The sequence below is a fragment of the Notamacropus eugenii genome, chromosome 1 (assembly GCF_028372415.1).
Source record: "Notamacropus eugenii isolate mMacEug1 chromosome 1, mMacEug1.pri_v2, whole genome shotgun sequence".
Lineage (NCBI taxonomy): Eukaryota > Metazoa > Chordata > Mammalia > Diprotodontia > Macropodidae > Notamacropus > Notamacropus eugenii.
The window spans coordinates 363,713,070-363,735,696 of record NC_092872.1 but is presented as its reverse complement, the minus strand read 5'-3'; the positions used below and the strand labels follow the sequence as shown (position 1 = coordinate 363,735,696).

Sequence of the window (22,627 nt, the reverse complement as noted above, 5' to 3'; positions counted from 1 at the left end):
TGGGCTGTGCCCTGCTCTGAGCCCAATGTGATAGACCTTTCCTGTTGGCCTTCCAGGCTGTCTTGGGCTGGAAATCTCTTTCACCCTGTTGTTTTGTGGCTTCTGCTGCTCTAGAATTTGTTTAGAGTCATTTTTACAGGTATTTTATGGGTTTTGGTTGTGGAGCAACAGCATGTTCATCCTTCTACTCTCCCATCTTGGCTCCACTCCCCACTTATTTTCTGTCTGCCTAATTTTCTTCTGCTGTAAAACTGGGACAGTACTTAAGGCACCTACCTTAAAGAGTGATTGGTAGGAAAAATGAGATAGTATTTATCAAGTACTTGGCACAGTGTCTGGCACACAGTAGGTGTTTAACCAATGCTTGTTTCCCTCTTCTTCTGTAATAATTATTATAATAACTTACCTTGATTTTTTGAAATTTCTTGACTTGTACAGTGACAATAATAATACCTTTTCTGTTTGTCTGAAAGGTTTATTGTGAAGATCAAATAAGATAATAGGTGAAAATTCTTTGCATATGAAAACACTTTAACATTTCAAAACATTAATCCAGGTCATTCTTTTAATAACATAGATGATGATTTTCCTCTCTCCCACTCCTCCATTCATCTTCCTGAGTTCCTGGGACAAACAAACAAATAAAGACTTATTACCTGGTACCTATCTCTTCAGAAATAATTTTCTCCATATTTAGTTAAGAAGTCTTAGGATGAGGAATAAAAGTAGGGACTTGCTTGTGCTCTCCTCCAAACCCCTCCAAACACTTGTAAAAAATAACTCTAAACAAATTCTAGAGCAGCAGAACCCACAAAATGACAGAGTGAAACAAATTGCTAGCCCAAGACAACCTGGAAGGGTGACAGGAAAGGTCTGTTGCACCAGAGAGGACCACAGTCCAAGACAAAATGTGTCAGCACAGACTGGACCCCAGGGAACTGAATCACCAGCAGTTATGGTGGTTTCCAGACTCTCAACTCACAATTGCCAAAGACAATTTAGAAGGTAAGTAGGAAAGGTCTGTTGTATCTGTGTGGGAGAGGAGCATGGTCTGGCCCCAGCCCTGCAGGGCAGGGGGGAAGGAAAAAAAGGGGGAGGTGGCTGCTTCCAGAACTTCTGGGCAACAGTCAGTGGGGGATTGAGCAGCTGATCAGAAGAGGATTATAAGGATCTCTTTGCTGGTGCTGAGGCAGGATTCTCTTGCTTTGCCTATGCTTGGATCTGGGTCACAGTCCTGGGTGGCACTCCAGGGGCAAGAAGGAGCACTGCTGTGGCAGAGTTTGTAGTGGTGGTAGAGAGGGAATCCTCCTCATAGTTCTAAGGCAGAAAAGAGTGCTTATGGTCACTTACAGACCAAAGCTCAGGCCAGGAGAGGAGTAAACACCTCTCTTTTGATTATACCACCTTGGAAGAACTAAAAATTTACAGGTCCCTAGAAGTATCTCTGAAAATAGCTGCACAAAACTCATGAAGTTTGGGACAGTATACTGGAAGCAGAGCATTATCTTAACAAAGAGTAAAAGATCAAGTAATTGGCTAGGAAAATGAGCAAAAAGCAGAAAAAAAACTCAGACTATAGAATCTTACTTTGGTGACAAAGAAGATCAAAACATACAACAAAAAGAAGACAACAAAGTCAAAGTTCCTACATCCAAAGCCTCCAAGAAAAATATGATTTGGTCTCAGGCCATTAGAAGAACTCAGAAAGTATTTTGAAAATCAAATAAGAGAAGTAGAGGAAAAATTGGGAAGACAAATTAGAGTGATGTAAGAAAATAATGAAAAATGACTCAACAGCTTTCTAAAGGAGACTACACTCAAAATACTGAAGAAAATAACACCTTAAAAAATAGACAAACTCAAATGGAAAAAGAGGTCCAAAAAGACAACGAGGAGAAGAATGCCTTGAAAAGCAGAGTTGGCCAAATGGAAAAAGAGGTTCAAAAGCTCACTGAAGAAAATAATTCCTCAAATGGAAGCTAATGGTTTTATGTGAAATCAAGAAATTATAAAACAAAACTAAAAGAATGAAAAAATAGAAGACAAAGTGAAATATCTCACTTGAAAAATAGCTGACCTAGAAAATTGATCCAGGAGAGATAATTTTAAAATTATTGAACTACCAGAAAGCCATGATCAGAAAAGAGCCTAGATATCATCTGTCAAGAAATTATCAAGGAAAATTGCACTGATAATCTAGAACCACAGGGTAAAACAGATATTGAAAGAATCCACCAATCACTTCCTGAAAGATATCCCAAAAGGAAAACTCCTAGGAATATTATAGCCAAATTCCAGAGTTCCCAGGTCAAGGAGAAAATATTAAAAGCAGCCAGAAAGAAACAATTCAAGTATTGTGGAAACAATCAGGATAACACAAGATTTAACAGCTTCTACACTAAGGGATCAGAGGCTTGAAATATGGTACTCTGGAGGTCCAAGGAGCTAGGATTAGAACCAAGAATCACCTACCCAGAAAAACTGAGTATAGTCTTTCAGAGGTAAAAATTGATATTCAATGAAACTGAGGACTTTCAAGCATTCTTGATGAAAAGACCAGAGCTGAATAGAAAATTTGACTTTCAAATATAAGATGCTTCAAGATTCTTGAGAAGCATGAAAAGGTAAACAGGAAAGGGAAATCATAAGGGACTTATTAAAGTTGAACTATTTTTGGAAAATATTTGTTACTCATGAGACCTGTATCAGTATTAGGATAGTTGGAGGGGGAAATATATATATGGGGTAAATTATTTCACATAAAAGAGGCAAGAAAAAGCTTTTATAGTGAAGGGGAAGAGGGGTGAGGTGAGAGGGAATCAGTGAACCTTACTCTCATCAAACTTGGCTTAAGGAGGGAATAAAATACACACCTAATTGGGTATGCAAATCTACCTTACCCTAAAGGAAAGTAGGGAGGAAGGGAATAAGAGAGAGGGGATGATAGAAAGGAGGGCAGGTTGGGAGAGGGGTAATTAAAAGCAAATACTTTTGAGGAGGGACAAGGTCAAAGGAGAGAATATCATCATTTCTCAAATGTAAATCTAGACCATTCACACTTTTAACATATTCAATAAACATTTACTGTGTCTAGACAAAGAAGAGGAAACTGAGGCAGAGAAAGATTAAATAATTTTCCCAGGGTAAAATATCAGTAAGTATCTGAGGCTCAATATGAACTCAGTCTTCCTGACTCCAAGTACAGTACTCTATCCACTGTACCACACAGGTGCTACACAATTTATTCTCAAAAATTGAGAAAACTCTACCAAATTCTTTTTGTGAGACAAATATAGTCCTAATATTTAAACCAATGAATGATGAAACAAAGAAAAAAAATCATAGGTCAGTATCACTAATATATACTGATGTAAATATTTTAAATAAGATCCTAACAAAATGACTGCAGGACATCCAAAAGATTATTTACAATAACCAAGTTGAATTTATACTAGAGATGTAAGTATGGTCCAATATTAGGAAAACAAAATAGTAAATCACATTAAAAATTAAAACATCTCAAGTGTTTGATTATATCAGTTGATGAAAAAACTTTCTACAAAACTCAACATTTATTTATGCTCAGAACTCCATAAAACTCCACACAGAATACTAAAATGATTGCAAGAATGTGCCCAGAATACCAGTACTGGAAGTAAGAGGTCATCTAGTGTGAAATCCTCATTTTATAGGTGAGAAAATTGAGACCCCTAAAGAAAAAAATGACTTGCCCAGTTCCAGCTAGGTATCTACATGATTTTGCAGAGTCACCACCAAATCCAGGAAGATGACAAGTTCCAGCTAGTTTTTCCTTTCTTATGCTCTGAACTTTCACATCAGTGCCAAATTCAAACTCCAGTGCTCTGAGCTGATATAAATTTAAACTTAATCTCCTCATGCTCCAACACTAAGCCTTGGTTTCAAAACACTGGTGTTTACAGAATTGTTCTGCTATGAAAACATTGACAGAATCCAAAATGAAACCCTGTATTTCATAGGGATTTTATCCAAAGAAAATACGGCGAAATAATTTTAAGTTCTATGAAAGAAGTGTGAGAGAAAAAGTAATTAAAGATGTTGTCAGAAGCAAAAAAAAAAATTCTGCTTATCTCATTTGCTACTCTCAAGAAATTTGTCTTTCAGCTATTACCATTATCTTCTTCTGACCACTTCTGCCTCCATAACTTTGTATAAGTCATCATCCATGCCCAGAAAATACTCTCAATACCTATCTTAGAAATTCTTTTCTTCCTTCCCAACCTATGTCTCCTCTATAAAACAATCCCCAAACCCATGAAATAGAAAAATTTCTTCTTCCCTCCCCAGATCTCTCCCTTCTCTCTCTTGTGTCTCTCTTATACATTTATATTTTATTTTGTGTATACTTCTCTTCTCTCTACTAGAGCAAAAGCTCTCTGAGGACAAGGACTATGTCACATTTCATTTTTGTGTCAAGGTGAACAGGGAGAGTGCTAAACAAGAGTCCTTCAATCCACTTGAAGAAATTACAAGGTGTAGACCTTTTTTAGAAAGGGAAACCTCTGGTATTCTGGCTCTGTGCTAAAGGATATTCACTCTTTTGGGCTGACACATCATCTCCAGATTATTCCTCTTTACTGGAGGTGTTTGAGCCAGACCTGTCTCAGATCAATCTGGTACTTTATTCTTGAGACTGGAATTAAAAAAAGACATTTATAGACTACTTACTCAGTTAATAATTAATCAGAAAACATTCATTAAATATCTGCTATGTTCCAGGCACTGTATTAAATGCTTGGAATACAAATACAATGAATGAAACAGTCCTTGTCAATATTTAACAAAAAGTAAGTTTACTCAACAGTAGCATAGAAAGCATTTTCAGTAAGAATACAGTATTGATGTATGTAGTCAAAACAGTCCTTGTATCCATATGGAAACATGTTTGTTCAGAATGATGTGTAGTGTTTTTTTTTTAATGTATCTTATTCTGAACTTAAATAAAAGAAGTATTTATATAACATTAGAATAGAAAAAAAATGATGGCACATGAAATTGCAAATCTACTATGTACAATTTGCTATTTCTTTAAATATATAATAAAGTTATCATGTAACTTTTTTTATTTGTTCTCCCCACCCATACCCCTCACCACCCTAGGGGTGGCTACCATTAGACACAAATACGTATATACACAAAATCATTTTACACATATTTCTATTTAACAGTTCTTTTCTCTGGATGCAGATAGCATCTTCCTTCATAGATCCTTTGTAGTTAGTTTGGGTATTTATTAATAGTCAAAATGACATTCACTCAAAGCTGTTTTTAAAAACAGTATTGCTCTTACTGTATACATTGTTCTCTTGGTTCTACTCATTATTTTGTGCAAATCTCTTCATGTTTTTCTAAATCATTGAGTTTGTCATTTCTTATAGCACAATATATTCCATCATATTCATATAACACAACTTGTTCAGCCATTCCTCAACTTATCATTATCCCCACAGTTTCCAGTTCTTTGCCACCACAGAGAGTTGCTATAAATATTTTAGAAAGTATAGGTGTTTTTTAACCTTTTTTTCTGATTTTCTTTGAAAATAGACCTACTAGTGGTATTGCTGGGTCAAGGGGTATAGGCAGTTTGATAACTCTTTAGTTATTAGTTCATAGTTCCACCAGCAGTGAATTGGTGTTCCAATTTCTCCAACATTTGTCACTTGCTCCTTCAATCATTTTAGCCAATCTGATAAGTGTAAAGTATCTCAAGGGTATTTTAATTTGCCTTTGTCTAATCAATGATGACCTAGATAATTTTTTTTCATGTGACTATAAATTGTTTTGATTTCATCAGAAAACTGCCTATTCAAAACCATTTATCAATTGGGGAATGAATTGTATTCTTGTAGATTTTACAAAGTTTTTTATATAGTTGAGATATGAAACCTTTAGCTGAGAAACTGTTTATAAAAAATAATTCCTCAATTTTCTGCTTTCCTTCTGATCTTGGCTACATTGGTTTTATTTGTACAAAACTTTTTAATTTAACATAATCAAAATTATCCACTTGACACCTAATTTTGCTCTCTCTTGTTTATTCATAAATTGTTTCCCTATCCACAAGTCTTATGGGTAATATGTTCCATGTTCTTCAAATTTTCATGTAATGTCTCTCTTTATATCTAGGTCATGAATTTATTTTGACTATATCTTTGTCCATGGTGTAATATATCGGTACAATTTCTGCCAGACTGCTTTCTGGCTTTCCCAACAATTTTTGCCAAATAGTGAATTCTTGTTCCTCACAACTTAAGCCTTTATACTTGTCAAACACAAGGTTACTATAGTAATTTACTGCTGTAAATTGTATGTCTACTTTATTCCACTGATCTACTTTTCAATTTCTTAGCCAGTACCAGATAGTTTTGATAACTTCTGCCTTATAATAAAGCTTAAGATCTGGTACCACTAAACCTCCTTCCTTGACATTTTTTTTTCCCATTAGTTCCTTTGGTATTGTTGACCTTTTGTTCTTCCAAATGGATTTTCTTATTTTTTCTAACTCTATAAAATAATTTTTTGGTGATTTAATTGGGATGTCATTAAATATATAAATTAGTTTAGGTTAAATTATCATTTCTTTTATATTGGCCCTACCTACCTATGAAAAATTAATATTTCTCCAACTATTTAAATCTGATTTTATTTGCAAAAAAATAATTTGTATAAAAAGTTAAAAGTGCAATCATCTTTTTTTTATTTTACTATGTTATGGAAATGCTTGTTTTGTTCCACAAATTAAAAATAAAATAAAGGTTTTTAAAAATTATTATTTTGTTCATATAGTTCCTGAGTTTGTTTTGGGAGGTATATTCATACCATCTAGAGTTATTCTAAATGGATCATATTTTACTATCTCTTCTTGCAGAGTTTTGTTTGTGACATATAGGAATGCTAATGATTTATGTGGATTTACTTTATATTCTGCTACTTTGCTAAAATTATTGTTTCAACTAACTTTTCAGTTGAGTCTTTGGGACTTTCCAACTATACATCTTATTGTCTGCAAAAGGTAATAGTTTTATCACCTCATTTCCTATTCTGATTTCTTTTATTTCTTTTTCTTCTCTTATTACTATTACTATAAGATTTCCAGTACAATACTGAATAATAATTGTGACTGTGGGCATCCTCTTTTCATACATGATATTAGTGGGAAGGTTTCTATCTTATCCCCACTACAAATAATGCTTGCTGATGGTTTTAGGTAAATGCTTTTCATCAATTTAAGGAAAAAATCCATTTATACTTATGCTTTCAAGTGTTTTAATAGAAATGAGTGCTGCACTTCATCAAAAAAGCTTTTTATGAATCTATTGATATAATCATATGATTTTTGTTACTTTTTATTATTGATATAATCAATTATGTTAATAGTTTTTCTTATGTTAAACTATCTCTACATTCCTGATACAAATCCTACTAGGTTGTAATGTGTAATCTTTTTAATACAGTGTTGTAATCTTTTAGTTAGTATTTTGTTTGGGATTTTTACATGCTTATTCATTAATGAAATTGGTCTATAATTTTCTTTCTGTTTTTACACTTCCTGGTTCAGATATCAATATCATATTTGTTTCATGAAAGCAGTTTGGTAGGACCCCTTCTTTGCCTATGCCAAATAATTTATTTAATATTGGAATTAGTTGGTCTTTAAAAGTTTGTTGGTTTCACTTGTAAATCCCTCTCATCCTGGTGCCTTTTTTTTAAAGGAAGCTGATTTATGACCTCAATTTCTTTTTCTAAAATAGGTCTATTTACATATTTTATTTCCTCTTCTCCTAATCTAGGCAGTTTATATTCTTGTAAATATTCTTCTATTTCACTTAAATTGTTCAATTTATTGGCATATAATTGGACAAAATAACTCCTTATAATTGCTTTGATTTCATTTTTGTTAGTGGTGTATTCACCCTTTTCATTTTTAATGCTAGTGATTTGGTTTTCTTCTCTCTTTTTTAATCATTTTAACCAATGATTTATGTATTTTGTTGTTTTTCTCATAAAGCCTACTCCTATTAATTCAATTATTTTCTTATAATCAGTTTTATGACTCTTACCTTTAATTTTTAGGACTTAGTATTCATTTGAGAATTTTTAGTTTGCCCTTTTTCTAGTTTTTTTAATTATATGCCCAATTCATTGGTCTGTGCTTTCTCTATTTTATTGATGTAAGCATCAAGATATAAATTTTCTTTTGATCATGCTGTAGTGATCTTTCAGTAGTGGGTGGTCTGATTGACATGAGGAAGCACATTGGGCAGAAGTGTCTGTCTTGTCCTTATGGGAATTATATGACTCCTTACAGCATGACATCATGTTGCCCCAAGTTCAGACTGGAAATAAACTTGCTCCCCAAACTTTCTTAGAACAGCACAAACCTGGTTTAGTTCAGAAGAGGGCATATGAAAACTCTGATGGGTGTTGCCATACCCCACAAACAAACTGTATCTGAGGAGGCATTGGCAAACATCCTCCATTGGTCTTGACAACCAAAGTAAGGGCCTTTAATTATCCAGTCTTATTCTTCCCCAATTGCACATCACTTAGCCAGATATGACCACAACCCAGGAACCATTGTAGATGAAGATCTTATATGCACTCTCTCTCCTCATGTGCCAGCTGTGCAGACCACAGTCCTTTCCATTGAAAGGATTTGCCAAGACCTTGATTTCCTCAGGTATGCTCCCTTAAGAGGACTGGCAGCTTTTGAAATCCAGTGTATAACTTACCTCTGGCAGCCAGTGTAGTCATTGGTAAACTAGACAAAACAAGGATCCCCTGGAACCACATCCTAATGGTCCAGGGTCCATTGGGCTAGCAGAAGAGTTAGGGTGTGATGGTAGGTACTGGAAATATCAGCTTCAGTCATAGTGTCTACCTGTTCAGGAACACATGGAACACAAGGGTAGTATGGACCCTTTAGCTCCACTTAAACCCAAAGCATCTCCTACTTCGCCTCCTCCATTTGAATATAAATTGCTGATGGACAATGGCATCCAAGTGACCAGTGAATGGACAATCTTCAAGAGGAATTGGATCATACGAATCTTAGCATTCTTACTATAACTGAAACCAAAAGAAAGAAGGAAGTATATGTCATCCTATAGTTTCTTTTGTTTTGTTTTGTGCAAATATCACATCCCCTTTCTAGACTAAATTCCTTGAGGGTAGGAACCATGTCCAATCTAAATTTGTACCACCCCTGTGCCTAGTACATTCCCTCAAACACAGTAGGTAGTTAATAAATGTTTGTTGAATTTCATGGTTGAATTGAAGGGAAGGGGAAAGCTAATATAGCTTTTGTGTGAAAAGTGTATCTTCATCAATAAATGGTCAATCCTTAAATCTATATTTAAAAATAACAACAACAGCAACAATATTTTACATGTAGAGAAAGTGCCTATTATGTGCCAGACAGACACTGTGCAAAGCACTGGGGATACAAAGAAGGGGAAAAACCCAGACAAACAAAAAGACCATTCTCTTCTCTCAAGGATCTCACAATCTAATGGGAGAGACAAGAAACAATTATGTACAAACAAACTGCTTCAAGAGAAAACAGAGAAATGCCTAATATGTAGATCAATTTCCCACATTATGTCAATAGAACTTATTCCAGAGTGAATTTTGAATCTGTTTATTTTTAATCACTAGAAATAAACTAGAAAATCACAAGGAGAAAGAACAGCTTAGATCCATTTCTACCTGAAACATACTTTTAAATTCATAGAAACTGCTTTTAAAATGTTTGAGAACATTATTCAGTTTTGGAAAACACAAGGAATCAGATCACCAAAATTAATCCCCCCCGAATTCCCCTCAAACTTGCTTTTCTAGATTGAAACACATAACACTTTAAGATGAAAACTTTCAAAAGTTAACTTTGATACCTTATGAATCAACACTTTAGCCCTGGAATTTATTTTCTCAAAATTTTGATGCAAATAAAATTTTGTTATTAGGACATAAACACATGTCCCATGATCCTTTAGTTGTCAACATACAATTAAAAACACTGGAGGGGGGCAAATCCCTGAGAGGCAAAGACATAACTGGCTAATCATTGAATTTATAGAGCTGGAAGGAAACTTAAGGACCCCCCCCAGTTAATTACTTGGCTTTCCTGGCTTCATTCAATACTTGGCTCAAATCTCATCTTCTGCAAGAGGGCAGGAACCACATTTAACCTAAATTTGTATCACCTCAGGGCTTTGTACATTGCCATGAACACAGTAGGTAGTTGGTAAATGTTTGTTGAATGTCATGGTTGAATTAAAGGGGAGTGAAAGTCGGTGTGACTTCTACAAGAGCCTCATACCACTACTAGTGCCTTCTCTGAGATTATCTCCAACTTAGCCTGGATGTATCTTATATGCATACAGTTGTTTGCTTATCATTTTCCCCATTAGAAAGAGCTCTTTGAGGGCAAGGACAATTTTTATCTTTCTTGACATCTTCAAAGCTTAGCAAATATCTCTTACAAAATTAGCATTTAACCAATGCTTGCTGACTGACTGGGCAAGTATTCTGTAATTCTAAGCAGATCTCAAAGAAGAAAAACTAAAATTGTCCAAAGGGTGAAACATCATTGAGCAAGTTTGTTTGCCACACATTCTGACTTGATAATAGTTGGGTTGGGATAGAAGTGTGTTTAAAAACAATATGGCTGCATGTGTCATACACAACAAAATAGAGTTTGTCTTTCCCAGAAACCACAACTGATTTCACAGAATGTCTGTTCCTACAACCCTGGTGTGGGAATTATAGACTAGATGACAGATTTTCATCAAGGTTCTCAAAACAACTTATAAACATAAATAAATAAAGCTTCACAGTACCTTGAGTATGGTAATTCAAGATTGGGAGAGGCAAGGAATTTAAACAGATTCTGCCTTCTCAAGTGGAAAAATTGGCATCCTGACTAGAAAAATCCACTGAACAAATCCTTAGTTTGGGAACACTTCAAATCCTGTTGGGATTGCTGCCGAAAATGACAAGCGACTGCCATCCGATGGATGGAGTGAACTGGGAGTCAGAAGACCCTAGTTCAGATCTTAGCTCTAATCACTTGTTATCTGTGATTCTAAGGACAGGTCATCTTATCACTTATTACCTGAATTTCTTTATCTCTACAATGGAGATAATTCTTGATATATTAACCTCACAATGTTTTTGTAGAGAAAGTGCTTTGCAAAACTGAAAGCACTAAGAAAAAGGTGGGCTATTTTTATTATTACCTTATGGTATTGTTAAAAATGCAGGTCCTAGGAGGACTGTGATAACTCTTTGCCCAAATAACCTTTAATGTTTGGACATAAGAATGAAAATATTAATGGATAGCTCAACTTTTAAAAAACTGAGAATTGAGCACTGTTTCTCCATATTGTTGATATGCATATTAATGGACTTGTGATTTCATTATTTCATACCTGTGCATATGCATATATGTGTGTGTATGTGCATAAATAGACTTATGACTTCATAGGTCAGAGAACTCCCAAAGAGGAAACTCTCACTACCAAAGCGATGAGCAACTGCTCATCATTTATAGTCTTAAGAGAGTTGCCTGGGACACTGAGGGATTAAATGACTTGCCTAGGGTCACAAAACCAGTATATATCAGAGGCAGACTTGATTGAAGTCTTGCTGACTGAGACAGACTCTCTATCTACTATAATACAATAAACAAAAAATAAATAATTCTGAAAATACCTAATTATCTCATGATGCCTTAGAGTCAACACAACAAACAAGGACTTTAAAATAATGTGTTGAAAAGTCAGCTAATAAAACATTCTGATTGATAGAATGCTAATCTAGATTTTATAGATGATAGTGTTGCCAATAAGAAATTTCAATATTCTTGCACATCTATCTCTTCCTCTGGGAGGTGAGCCCTTGAGGCTCTTGCTTCTGGCATCAAGCACCCAGGAAGGTGCCAGATGCAATAGATTTCAGGGATAGTGGAATGGTTGGAAATTTGATTGGAACAGTCTATCACATATTAAATCAAAAGTCCTAAGTGAACTCAGGAAGTATAGAACCTTTCCACGGAGCAGAAGAAAAGCTCACTTGATCTTGATTCTCAGAATGAATACAAATTTTGAAAATGGTGCTCACTATCATTCAGAGTCTCTTTTTTTAAATTGCATTCAGATTAGAAGGGGTGGGGAATCTGCAGCTTTGAGGCCACATGTGGCCCTCTAGGTCCTCAAGTGCAGCCCTTTGACTGAATCCAAACTTCCAGAACAAATCCCCTTAATAAAAGATTGTTCTGTAAAACTTGCACTCAGTCAAAAGGCTTCATCCAAGGACCTAGAAGGCCACAAGTGACCTCAAGGCTGTGGGTTCCCCAACCCTGGTCCAGAGGAAGTGTAATGTTAAGGGAATTTGAAGATCTTCCCTGCCTCTTAATAGGCTCATGTGATCTGCTTTGAGTTTTGGCCCAACCCACAGTCTGAGTCACATGGAGCCAATGGTGAACTTGTTGAACAAGTGGAGCAGGAAGGGTGCAGCAGGAAGAGAGAGTGAGGTGAAGCTGAGAGAGAGGGAGCAGGAAGAGCAGAGAAACTAGCATGAGTGAGAGAGGGAGTGATTTTGCCTAAGGGAGCTTGTCTGTGGGGAGGCCTGATGAAGGGGAAGGCTTGGGTATGGCAATCCTCCCTCTATTAGTAACATGTACAAACTTTCTTGTTACCATGGTGGAATTGGCTTTCTGGTATCTGAATATTTTGATTTCGTCTTTGAGGAAGAGAGTTTCTACTTTGTGAATTTACACTGGAAATGCACCTGCATATCCATAACAGCAACGGTGGGTATTGCATTGATGCTACAGGAAGACAACTAGGATGATTAGAAACTCTCTAATAGAACTGAAGGAGAAGAAGGAGGAAATATATGAATGCTTTCTTTAAGTATTGAAGAGTGGTCATGTGAAAAAAAGCACCAGATTTGTTCTGTTTGGCCCCAAGAGAAACAGCCAGAAGCAATGGGTAAAAGTTTCAGAGAGAGAGTAAACTTAATATATAAAAAAAAGTTCCTAACAATGAGAACTATCCAAAAGGAGAATTGGTTGCCTTGGGAGGTGGCGAATTCCCCAGTCCCTGGAGGACTTTAAGAGAGGTTTGGTGATTGATGTGATTCTTGGCTGTGCATGGGTTCGATCTCTTGAGTTGCTTCCATTTCCTTAAGATTTTGTTATCTTTAAAGCTCTTTCAGATTCTAAATTCTATGACTAATTGAGCTCTAAATTTCCCTTAATATCTCACATACTGATGACTTTTAAATATTCGCCAATGTGGCCAATTCATCACCAATCTAGATAATTTCTAAAGTCTATTGCTGCTCTCTCCTCTCTCTGGCCACTTATCCCAAAGTCTCTTCACTAACTTCCTCACCAAAGGTATGTATTCTTTCCTTCCCTTTCCTCCTCACTCACCTGCTCCAGTTTGGGAACAATACTATTGTTCCTTGATGATATGCATCAATCTGATCCCCTATAGCTCCAATCACCATCCCCTAAATTTTCAAAACCAAAATGGCTCTCCCTGTCTACCACTCCTCTGTGTGTGTTATTCCCCCCTTGAAAACATAAGCTTCTTAAAGGAAAGTATTGTCTTTGTTTTTGCATTTATATCCTTGGTGACTGGCATATAGTAAGTGCTTAATAAATGTTCATTCAAAATCCTGTGATCCTATTTCTTAAAAACATCCCTGCATTAATAGGAATGGGGATGGGGGAACACTGAACTGGGAGGTAGAAGAGATAATCCTAACTAACCTTGGCAAAGTTACTTCCCCTCTCTTGGTTTCTTCTTGTTTATTTATAAATTGAACATGATCTCCAAAAGTTTTTTAATGATGTAAGTTCAGTAAGAATTGCATTTATGTGAGATCCTTGGGTTGTGAAGCAGCATGGCTCCATGTGACAAATCCTTTTCTGTTGCAAAGGATTTTTAAGGCCCATCTAAATTCTACAGCTGTATTGGTATGTCATTATTTTGAAGATTGCTTTTAAAGAATAAATCATTGGTTTAGGTTTGGGAATTTTGAGTTACAGAGATACTTATAATATTACTTGTAATGGATTTTTTTTGCACTAGCTGATTACAGTTAAAATAGAAATAAAAGGGCACAGGCATTTTTTTTTCAGATAGCAAATTATAACTCACTTCCAGGAGTCTTTGTACAAGAAACTAGTAATAGCTACTTGAAGATCTCTAGTGATGGGAAGCTTACTACCTATCTGCCAAGGCAGTCTATTCTACTGTTGGACAGCTTTAATTGCTAGGGAATTACTTCTTATACTGAGTTCAACTTTGCCTTTCTGTTATTCTTAACCATTTGTTCACCTCCCATCTCTATTCCTGGCCAGTGAGAATGACCAGAGTGATGCTTCTGAAGCTCTGTATTATGCATATTCATCAAAGAAACAATAATCCAGTATTTTCATTGTTATTAGTCAGGATGTTGTAGGAGAGTTTTCAGTAGTGAGGACGGAAATGAAAAGATGATTGTTTCTGTCATAAATTCAACGAATTAGAATCTCATTCTGAGTATCATGGTTAATTCATGTTGCATAGATATTTGCATCATAGGACATAATCAAAACAGAACTATGCCTACAATTAATGTTTGGGGATTAATTTCATTGGATTTAGAGTTGGAAGGAACCATAGAGTTCACTAGTCCAATCTCCTTATTTTACAGATGAGGAAACTGAGGCCCAGATTGGTTAAATGACTTATTCTAAGTCAAATTAGTAGATAAGGAACAGAGTTTGGGATCTGAACCCTAGTTTTCTTGTTCATAAGATGATGATTAGGAAGAGATGTCATAAGACTCTAGAGCTGAGAGGAACCTTGGAGATGATCTAATTGTATAACAGCAGGAATTGAGGTCCCAAAGACAGGAAGTCATTTACCCAAGTTAGTAAAGCTTGGGTTGTTACCCAGGTTTCTTGGGTCTCACTCAAGTGCTTCTTCTGCTCTCTCACACTTCTTCTCTGAGGGTGGGCCCTACTGCTAAAAGTACCATCTTCCTCCAGTCAGCAAGGTTCACAACCTTGGTGTCAATCCCAACTCACCTCATACATTAAATTGGTTGCCAAATGTTGTCATTCTTACCTTCACAATATCTCTTGTATATGTCCTGTTCTCTTCACTAACACAACCACCACACTGGTAAAGGCCGTCATCACCACACCAAAGCAATAGCTTTTTAATTGATTTTCTTACACAAGTCTTTCCAAACTCCAGGACATCCTCCATACAGCTGCCAAATTGATTTTTCTAAAGCCAAGCTTTGTCTATACCAACCACCATCCCTTCAGTAAATTCTAGTGGCTCCTTAAGACCTCTAAGAACAGTCATAAAAGCAGCAACCTGGGCCCTTCCTACATTTGTTCCTCTCCACACACTGCATGATCATACTGGCCTAGTTGCACATAATACTCCATCTCCAATGTTTGTTACATGGTTCCAGGTTGTCACCCATGCATAGAATGCTCTCATTCCTCACCTCTGCTTCTTAGAATTCCTGGCTTGTTATACAACTCAGCTGAAGCATCAGGCCTTCAGTAGCAGGCCTTTGTTGGTCTCTCCAACTACTAAAGCCCCTTCCTGACATGAAGTTCTTTTGTATTTTTGTTTTTGGAGGGGCTGCATAAGAAGTACTCTCTGTGGATGAAAAAAAGAGTTACACAGTCCATATAACTGTAGATGACCACCACACTGCTAATTTGCTAACACTAACCATTGTTCATATTTCTATAGTACCCTATTAGCAAATCCTTTTCATCACAAAACTTTGTGAGGTATACAGCACAAGTCACTACCCCCAGTTTATATAAAAGTGACCAGTTACAGAGAGAGATTTATGAGAGTACTAATTGTGCTATATTAAAATAGAACACAGGCTACATTATTCTATGAGTTCCTTCCTGTAGAAACTTTTTAAAGGACAAAGTATTTTGAAGTCTATCCAAAAGTTTTCCTCTATGGACTAACAAATTACAAGAGATTAATTTCTAGTACCACATACCTTTATGTTGCCTTCTGTCCTCTAAGCAGCACCCACATTTAAATAATTAAGGCAGCTGGTGATATAGGGATAACAGTTGTGGATTTGGGAGTAAAAAAGACCCAAATTCAATTCCTGCCTCAGAGACTTACTAATTGTATTACCCTGGACAAATCACTTAAATTCTCTGAGGCTCAGTTTGCTCATCTATAAAGTGGGGGCTAATACCCCCTATTTCCCAGAATTGCTGTAAGGATAAAATGAAATAACATATTTAAAGTGTTTTGTAAACATTAAAGCATTATATAATGGTTGACTATTATTATTATTAAAATACAGGGCTTTTCCTCAACAAAATCTCTTGTATAGTTCTGTCTATGGAAATATTTTTATTTGCCATCTCTGATTTGTTGAAGATAATCATAGCTCACATTTCTATAATAGCATTCATAGATTCACAAACCCATTTCCTCACTTTACTTCTGGGATATAGACAGTGCAAAGCATCATTATGTCAATATTACAGATCACGGAACTGCAGTGAAGGGAACTTAACTACTGCATACAAGGTCACATGGCTAATAAATATGATGGTTAACATTGGGACTTGAAGTTCAACACTCTGTTACTCCCAGTTTCCCTCCTCTTATGAGACAGCTTGGCTCTAAAAGGTCAAATCCTCTCACCCAACATAACAAAGACATTCTCCCACAGATGCGCTGAGGCCAGATCCTTAGTGTACCTTTTTGATGTTGGAGGGAATGCAACATTTTCTTTCACTAGTCAAAATCCAGCATTTGACTCAGAATCTAGAACCATAAATAAACCATACTGGTAAACTTTTGTGAGTGACTCTGCTCTTTTCAGGTGCAGCCTTCATTGGTCAGGTAAATTACCCCAGTTAAACCAGGGCAATTGAAACCTGCAGCTTTAAATTCAGATTCTTGCCTATACTTGTTAAATGTTATGCCTCTGCATAGCACAGGGAGCTTTCAAAGCCCATGTCAGCAGGCTTTGGCAGGTCCTAACAAGATGGAAAGAGTTCAGGTACAAGTCTAGGCATGGGCTGGGTGTCTCCTATCTCACGACTGGCCTCACTAAGTAAGGTAAAGCTGTCACCAGAAGGGTGGCTGCTCCCTGATTATTTTTAGCCGCAGAACCTAATGAAATTTCTCTACTAAGACGTGAAGGAACTACAGCCGGTGTTGGCATACAGTGCTGACATCAAGGGTTTTTTTGAGGGATTGAATGAATGATAAAGCAAGACCCATACCTTCAGATTGCTTCTAGTAATTAATTTACCTATCTTTCTTACACATACTCTGTGAAGGCAGGAAGCATGCTATGGCTTTAGTACCAAGGAATATCCTTGTCCTTGAACTGGTCAGAGCTAAGTTTGTGTTTCACGCCAAATCACTGATCTGTCCACACCTTCTCACAGTCCAAAATTTAAAAAAAATACAATTAGGCCTCTGTTCTTTATTATTGAAACACGCAAATCAAAGTTTTTTGATATCAAGTTGTGGAAAGAGCAACAGGCAGTAAACCAGCAACCAGAGGAAGAGGATGAAGTACACCAAGTCTTGTTGTTGTGCAAAATGTACAAGTGAGTCGGAGTGTGCACCATGATGTCCTTGCAGCATGGCCTCTCCAAAGCTGCTCACCTTCCTAGAAAAGAAAGATAGAGATCATTACAGGATGATAGTGGATAAGCAGATAAAGCAGTGTAGCTCTCAGTCAGGAGTCAGGGCCAAAGAGATGGGATAGTACCCCAATCTGATGGCCTCAATGGAAAATTAAGACTTTCACAGAAGCTCAGAACCAAAGAATCTTAAGAGTCACAGAATCACAGAGTTGAATGGGACCTGAGAGACAATCCAGTGAATGGGCTAAATGGAGGCATCTCTAGGCATCAATCAGGCAGCAGAAAGCAAGGACTGTGCTAACCCAGAGACCAGCTCTAATGTCTTTATTTGCTCCACAGAAAGAAAAGCTTTCTGACAATAAGAGCTGTCCCCAAAATGGAATAGATTACCTTGTAAAGTAATGAGTTCCCCTTCAATGGAAGTGTTCTTGCGGAGGTTGGATAACTGACTCTTGGAAATATTGTAAAGAGAGATCCTACTCAGGTACAGGTTGGACTAATTCAGCAATTCTCAAACTTTTTGGTATTAGGACCTCTTTATTCTCTTAAAAATTAATGAGGACACCAAAGAGATTTTGTTTATGTGGATTATATTATAGATTTTTACCATAATTAAAATTAAAAGTAAAATGTCTTAGTATCATCATGAAAATAGTTTTGACACCTGAATCTCTAGATAACTCTTGGAGAACCATTGCACCAGATGATCTTTGAGGTCTCTTATGCTACTGAGATACTATCATTCTATCTTATAACCAAGCCTCCTTCTAATGCATGGATTCTCTCTAGCACAACCCAAACAAGTTGTCAGCCTGCCTGCATGTGGACATTTCCACTGATAGGAATCTCACTACCCATGGGGCAGTTCACTAATAGTAATTTAGTAACTTACCCTCCCATTTGAAATTATTTTTATAACTATTTGGATGAAATCATATTTGTAAAAAAGACACCTGACTATACTCATTTCTCAATGATCCATTGGCAGAGAGTAACATTCTTAATCATCTGTAAAAATGGTTTATTTACAAACAATGGGCAATCCAAACAATTCATTTCTATTTTTTTTTTCGGGAGGAGTGCATTCTGTAATTTGATTTTCAGAAGATTTGCCTAATGACACTTGCCTTAACTGGTATTAAGATTAATTTGCTTTTCTGGATGAGAGGGGATTGGGGATCCAGAAGTCTATAGCATGTTAGAACACAGCTAAGTGAAGACTGAAATACTGACCACAAACACTCCATAAACTAGATGATCCACATGCAGAAACCCAAAAGGGCTGCATTTAGAACCCTTAAAGATTCTAGTTTTGTGACACATTTTTTCTCTTAAAGCCCAAAGCAATAAATATTTGCTCATTTGCTTGAGGCAGAAGAAAAGCTTACATCAACATTTCTATTTTCACAAGATCAACATTTCACATAATAACTAAGTTTCAAAGGGGAAAGGGTATTCAAGGACCATCCAGTCCTACCTGTATTTGAACAGATATCCCTTCCAAAATGTTCATGACAAGTGGTCATCTAGTCTTGGCTTTTATTCCTCCAGTAATGGGGAACTCAATACCTTACACAAGACATTTCATTTTGGCACAGCTCTTAATTGTCAGGCAGTTTTTCCCCTTATATTGAGCCCAAACCTTCCCCTCTGTAACATCCACCTAATGCTTCTTGGTTTGTTTTCTGGGGCCAAGCACAGTAAGTTTAATCCCTCTGACACTTGATAGCCCTCCAAATACTTGAAGACTATCATGTATCTCATAGGTCTTCTATTATTCAAGGCTGAAATTTCTCATTTTCTACGACTGATTTTCAGATGTCAAGATCTTGGCCCTTCACTATCTTGGTCTGACCTCCTTCAGCCATACTTTATCAATCTTATTCCTAAAATGTACCGTGGATAACTATCTATAATATTTCAAATATGGCCTGACCAGTTTGGAACTCTCAAATGTCTCATTCTGGATTCTATGCTTTGATGAAAGTAGGAGATCAAATTAATTTGTAGGGTTCTTTGTTGGGGGGGGGGGGAGAGTATCTATTGTGTCAAAGTCTTTATCTTAAGGTAGTTATTTGACGTACATTACTATTTTCACAAACTGGAAATTTAAAAGAAATCACATAACCTCAGAGGTTAAAGGGACTACAGAATTCATTTAGCCCCACCAATACCTGGACAGAAATCCTTTCTATAACACTCCTGATAAATGGTCATCGATTGTAGTATGGTAGAGAAAGGACCCACCTTAGAGTCAAGAAGAGAGATTTAGGTTCAAATCATACCTTTAACACATTCAAGTTGTATGACCATGGGCCAGTCATATAACATCCAGATATCCCAAGCAACTCTTAAGACCGTAAGTTACAAATGAACTGCTTTATTCAATTGGTGAAGGCAGTATCTATGCTGCGAGTTTGGTCACACCAAAGAACTCACAGTTCTGATGTGGATCCCCCATCTTCTACCCAAAAAAGTCACCCTACTGATTCATTTGTGATTGCACTCAGTCTACCGAAACTTCTTTGACTTTTTTCACATGGGCTACTGTTTAGCTATGTCACTTGCATACTGCTGATGTTTTAAAAATCTAAGCACTGGGCTTTATATTTGTGCCTATTAATTTCATGTCATCAATTCAGCCTCTCATTTCAACCTTTCAGAAACTTTTTGAATCACAGTTTTGCTACCTACCGTTCTGGTTACGCTCCCTACCTCTCATATCAACCAGAAATGTGATAAACATGCCAACTATGCTTTTTATCCATTTTATGGAAAGAAAAACTGAGGCATAGTGAGTTTTGCTAAGTCTGATTGATAGCCCAGTCAGTAATGAGAGAGAATGGGTTTAAGAGGAGTGACAGATTCTAGATATTTGCTTGTCTTTTTTCTGCCCTCCACAGACTCTGCACAAGACAGAGTTCCTGAGTATCAGGCTGAGGATGTCAGTGAATGCTGCTGGTCTGTGACTGCCAGAGCAGGATCAGGATGGCTATGTTCTCAGAGGATAAGTGTCTTCCCTTACCACCTGGTAAGAATTTTTAGTGAGAGGGAATACACACACTTTCAACTGTCACCTAGCGGTCACCATATGGAGCGGTATTTCTCAAGAGTCCTAGTACAGTCGTAACTCTGGTTAGACATCATTGAAGGAATTTCAAGGAAATTTAGACATAACTGAATAAGTGTCTCTGTCATAGGACAAGCAGCTTTAGCTCAAGAATCAGAGTATTTGAAGATATCATAGGAACTTATGGGAAGGTCCAATCCTAACATTTTATAAATGCTCTAACAGGTACAGAGATAGGATATTAAAAGATGTGACCTTAGCCCTTCAGACTCCAAATATATTCCTCTTTCCAGTATACCATTCACCTTCACATTCCTCCCAAGTAGGTTCAAATCAATGGCTAAAAATGACATTGGTCATTGAGATTGCAGAAAGGTTCAGATCCTTGGTATGCAAGACTCTGAAAGGCTTTGTCTTCCCACATTCTAAGGCATCAAGTGATTTTTCTGGAATAGTAATCCATCAATATTTTATAATAACAACTTAGCCAAGCACCATTCTAGCAAAATTAGCCTTAAGGTAGCTAATCCTTCAATAGCAAAATAATTTCGCAGATCTCCTAGCACTTTTGCATCCCTTCTTCATGTGTGCTTTGATTCCATAGACCTGTAAAATCAGCTCAAGGGGTTTCTTAGTATGGCACCTACAGTGTGATCTAAAGCATTAATCAATTGTCAGGCAGTACTCGCATCATCAGGACAGGAAGAGAATTCCAGAATTACTCCTGCTACTTCTCCTCTATCTTGGCTGTTGGATCTACTTCCCATAGTGAGTTTATGCCACTGTTCTAAATGTACATGCAGCTTTCTAACACTGCTCCCCTCCCCAATGGTTCAAGTGAAATTGATTTATTTTCTGAACCAGGTTTGTAACTGAAACAGCCATCATTCCTCTTCACTCCAATTTTATTTGTCAACCTTTTCTTTCTATTTGTATTGAATTTATAATCTCACTGGCCATATTTTCTTAAAATAATCAATGTAAAGATTATAGAGATACTATTGTGTTATTAAAAAACATTTTATTATGATCATTGACATTTCTATGGTGTTTTGCATTTTTATAAATGTTCCTCTTAATTACCCTAATAAGAGAAGCAGAGGTACTATTATTCCGTTTTGATAGCTTTGAAAAAAGAAACTCAGCTTGGACTGATTTTTGTCTGAGGTCACAATTAGAAGCAGAGCTGAAATGCAAACAGAGGAATTCTTTACAATGCACCACATCTGCCATCCTATGATGGCAGGGAGCTGTCATCAAGATAATTTCATTTAGAAGTGATCATGGGTCATTGTTTTTCAGTTTTTAAAAATAACACCTACCTGATTAATAACCTATTTTTTCTCTCTTCCATGTCTCCAGGTCTCAAACGCCCATGGCTGACATGATCCTATCATTAAATGTACAAACCAGAAGAAAATTAGTTAGGATGAAATACTGGAGAGAAGTCCGTGAAACTGAATTTTCTCTAAATATGTGTGTATATATAGATAGGTAACTATATCTATTGACATAGACACATACCTATATACATGACATATATACATGTACATATATCATATACACACATATACTGTATGTTATATACATATACATAACACACATATAAACACTTTTTTGTTCTAAGATTTGATATCAAAGTAATATAATTTAAATCCTCCACTGTATTCCAAAGTAGAAAAAAATGTAAATACCAATCAGTATAGATGTGTTATCTTTAATAATGGTATAGCAACAGTAATAACATATGTACTTGGTGCTTTACAAAACACTTTCAATTCAGTTCAATTAAATAATTATATGTGAGTATGTATTTACATCTAAAATGTGAGGGGCACACACATTATTTT

General features: G+C 36.4%; 1 protein-coding gene across 2 annotated transcripts in view; it reads right to left on the bottom strand.

Moving 5' to 3' along the window:
* Positions 1-9,663: 9,663 nt before the first annotated feature.
* CLMN (calmin) overlaps positions 9,664-22,627 on the bottom strand; it is a 162,323-nt gene continuing 149,359 nt past the window's right edge. Inside the window, exons 12-13 of one of the 2 annotated variants that reach the window (XM_072630322.1) lie at positions 22,100-22,167; positions 9,664-17,730 (exon numbers count right to left, since the gene is read on the bottom strand). In XM_072630322.1, coding sequence (XP_072486423.1) covers positions 17,562-17,730; positions 22,100-22,167 — 237 coding nt within the window. In that variant the 3' untranslated portion in view covers positions 9,664-17,561. The remainder of the gene's footprint in view (positions 17,731-22,099; positions 22,168-22,627) is intronic. The other variant, XR_011971897.1, reaches the window with a different exon arrangement.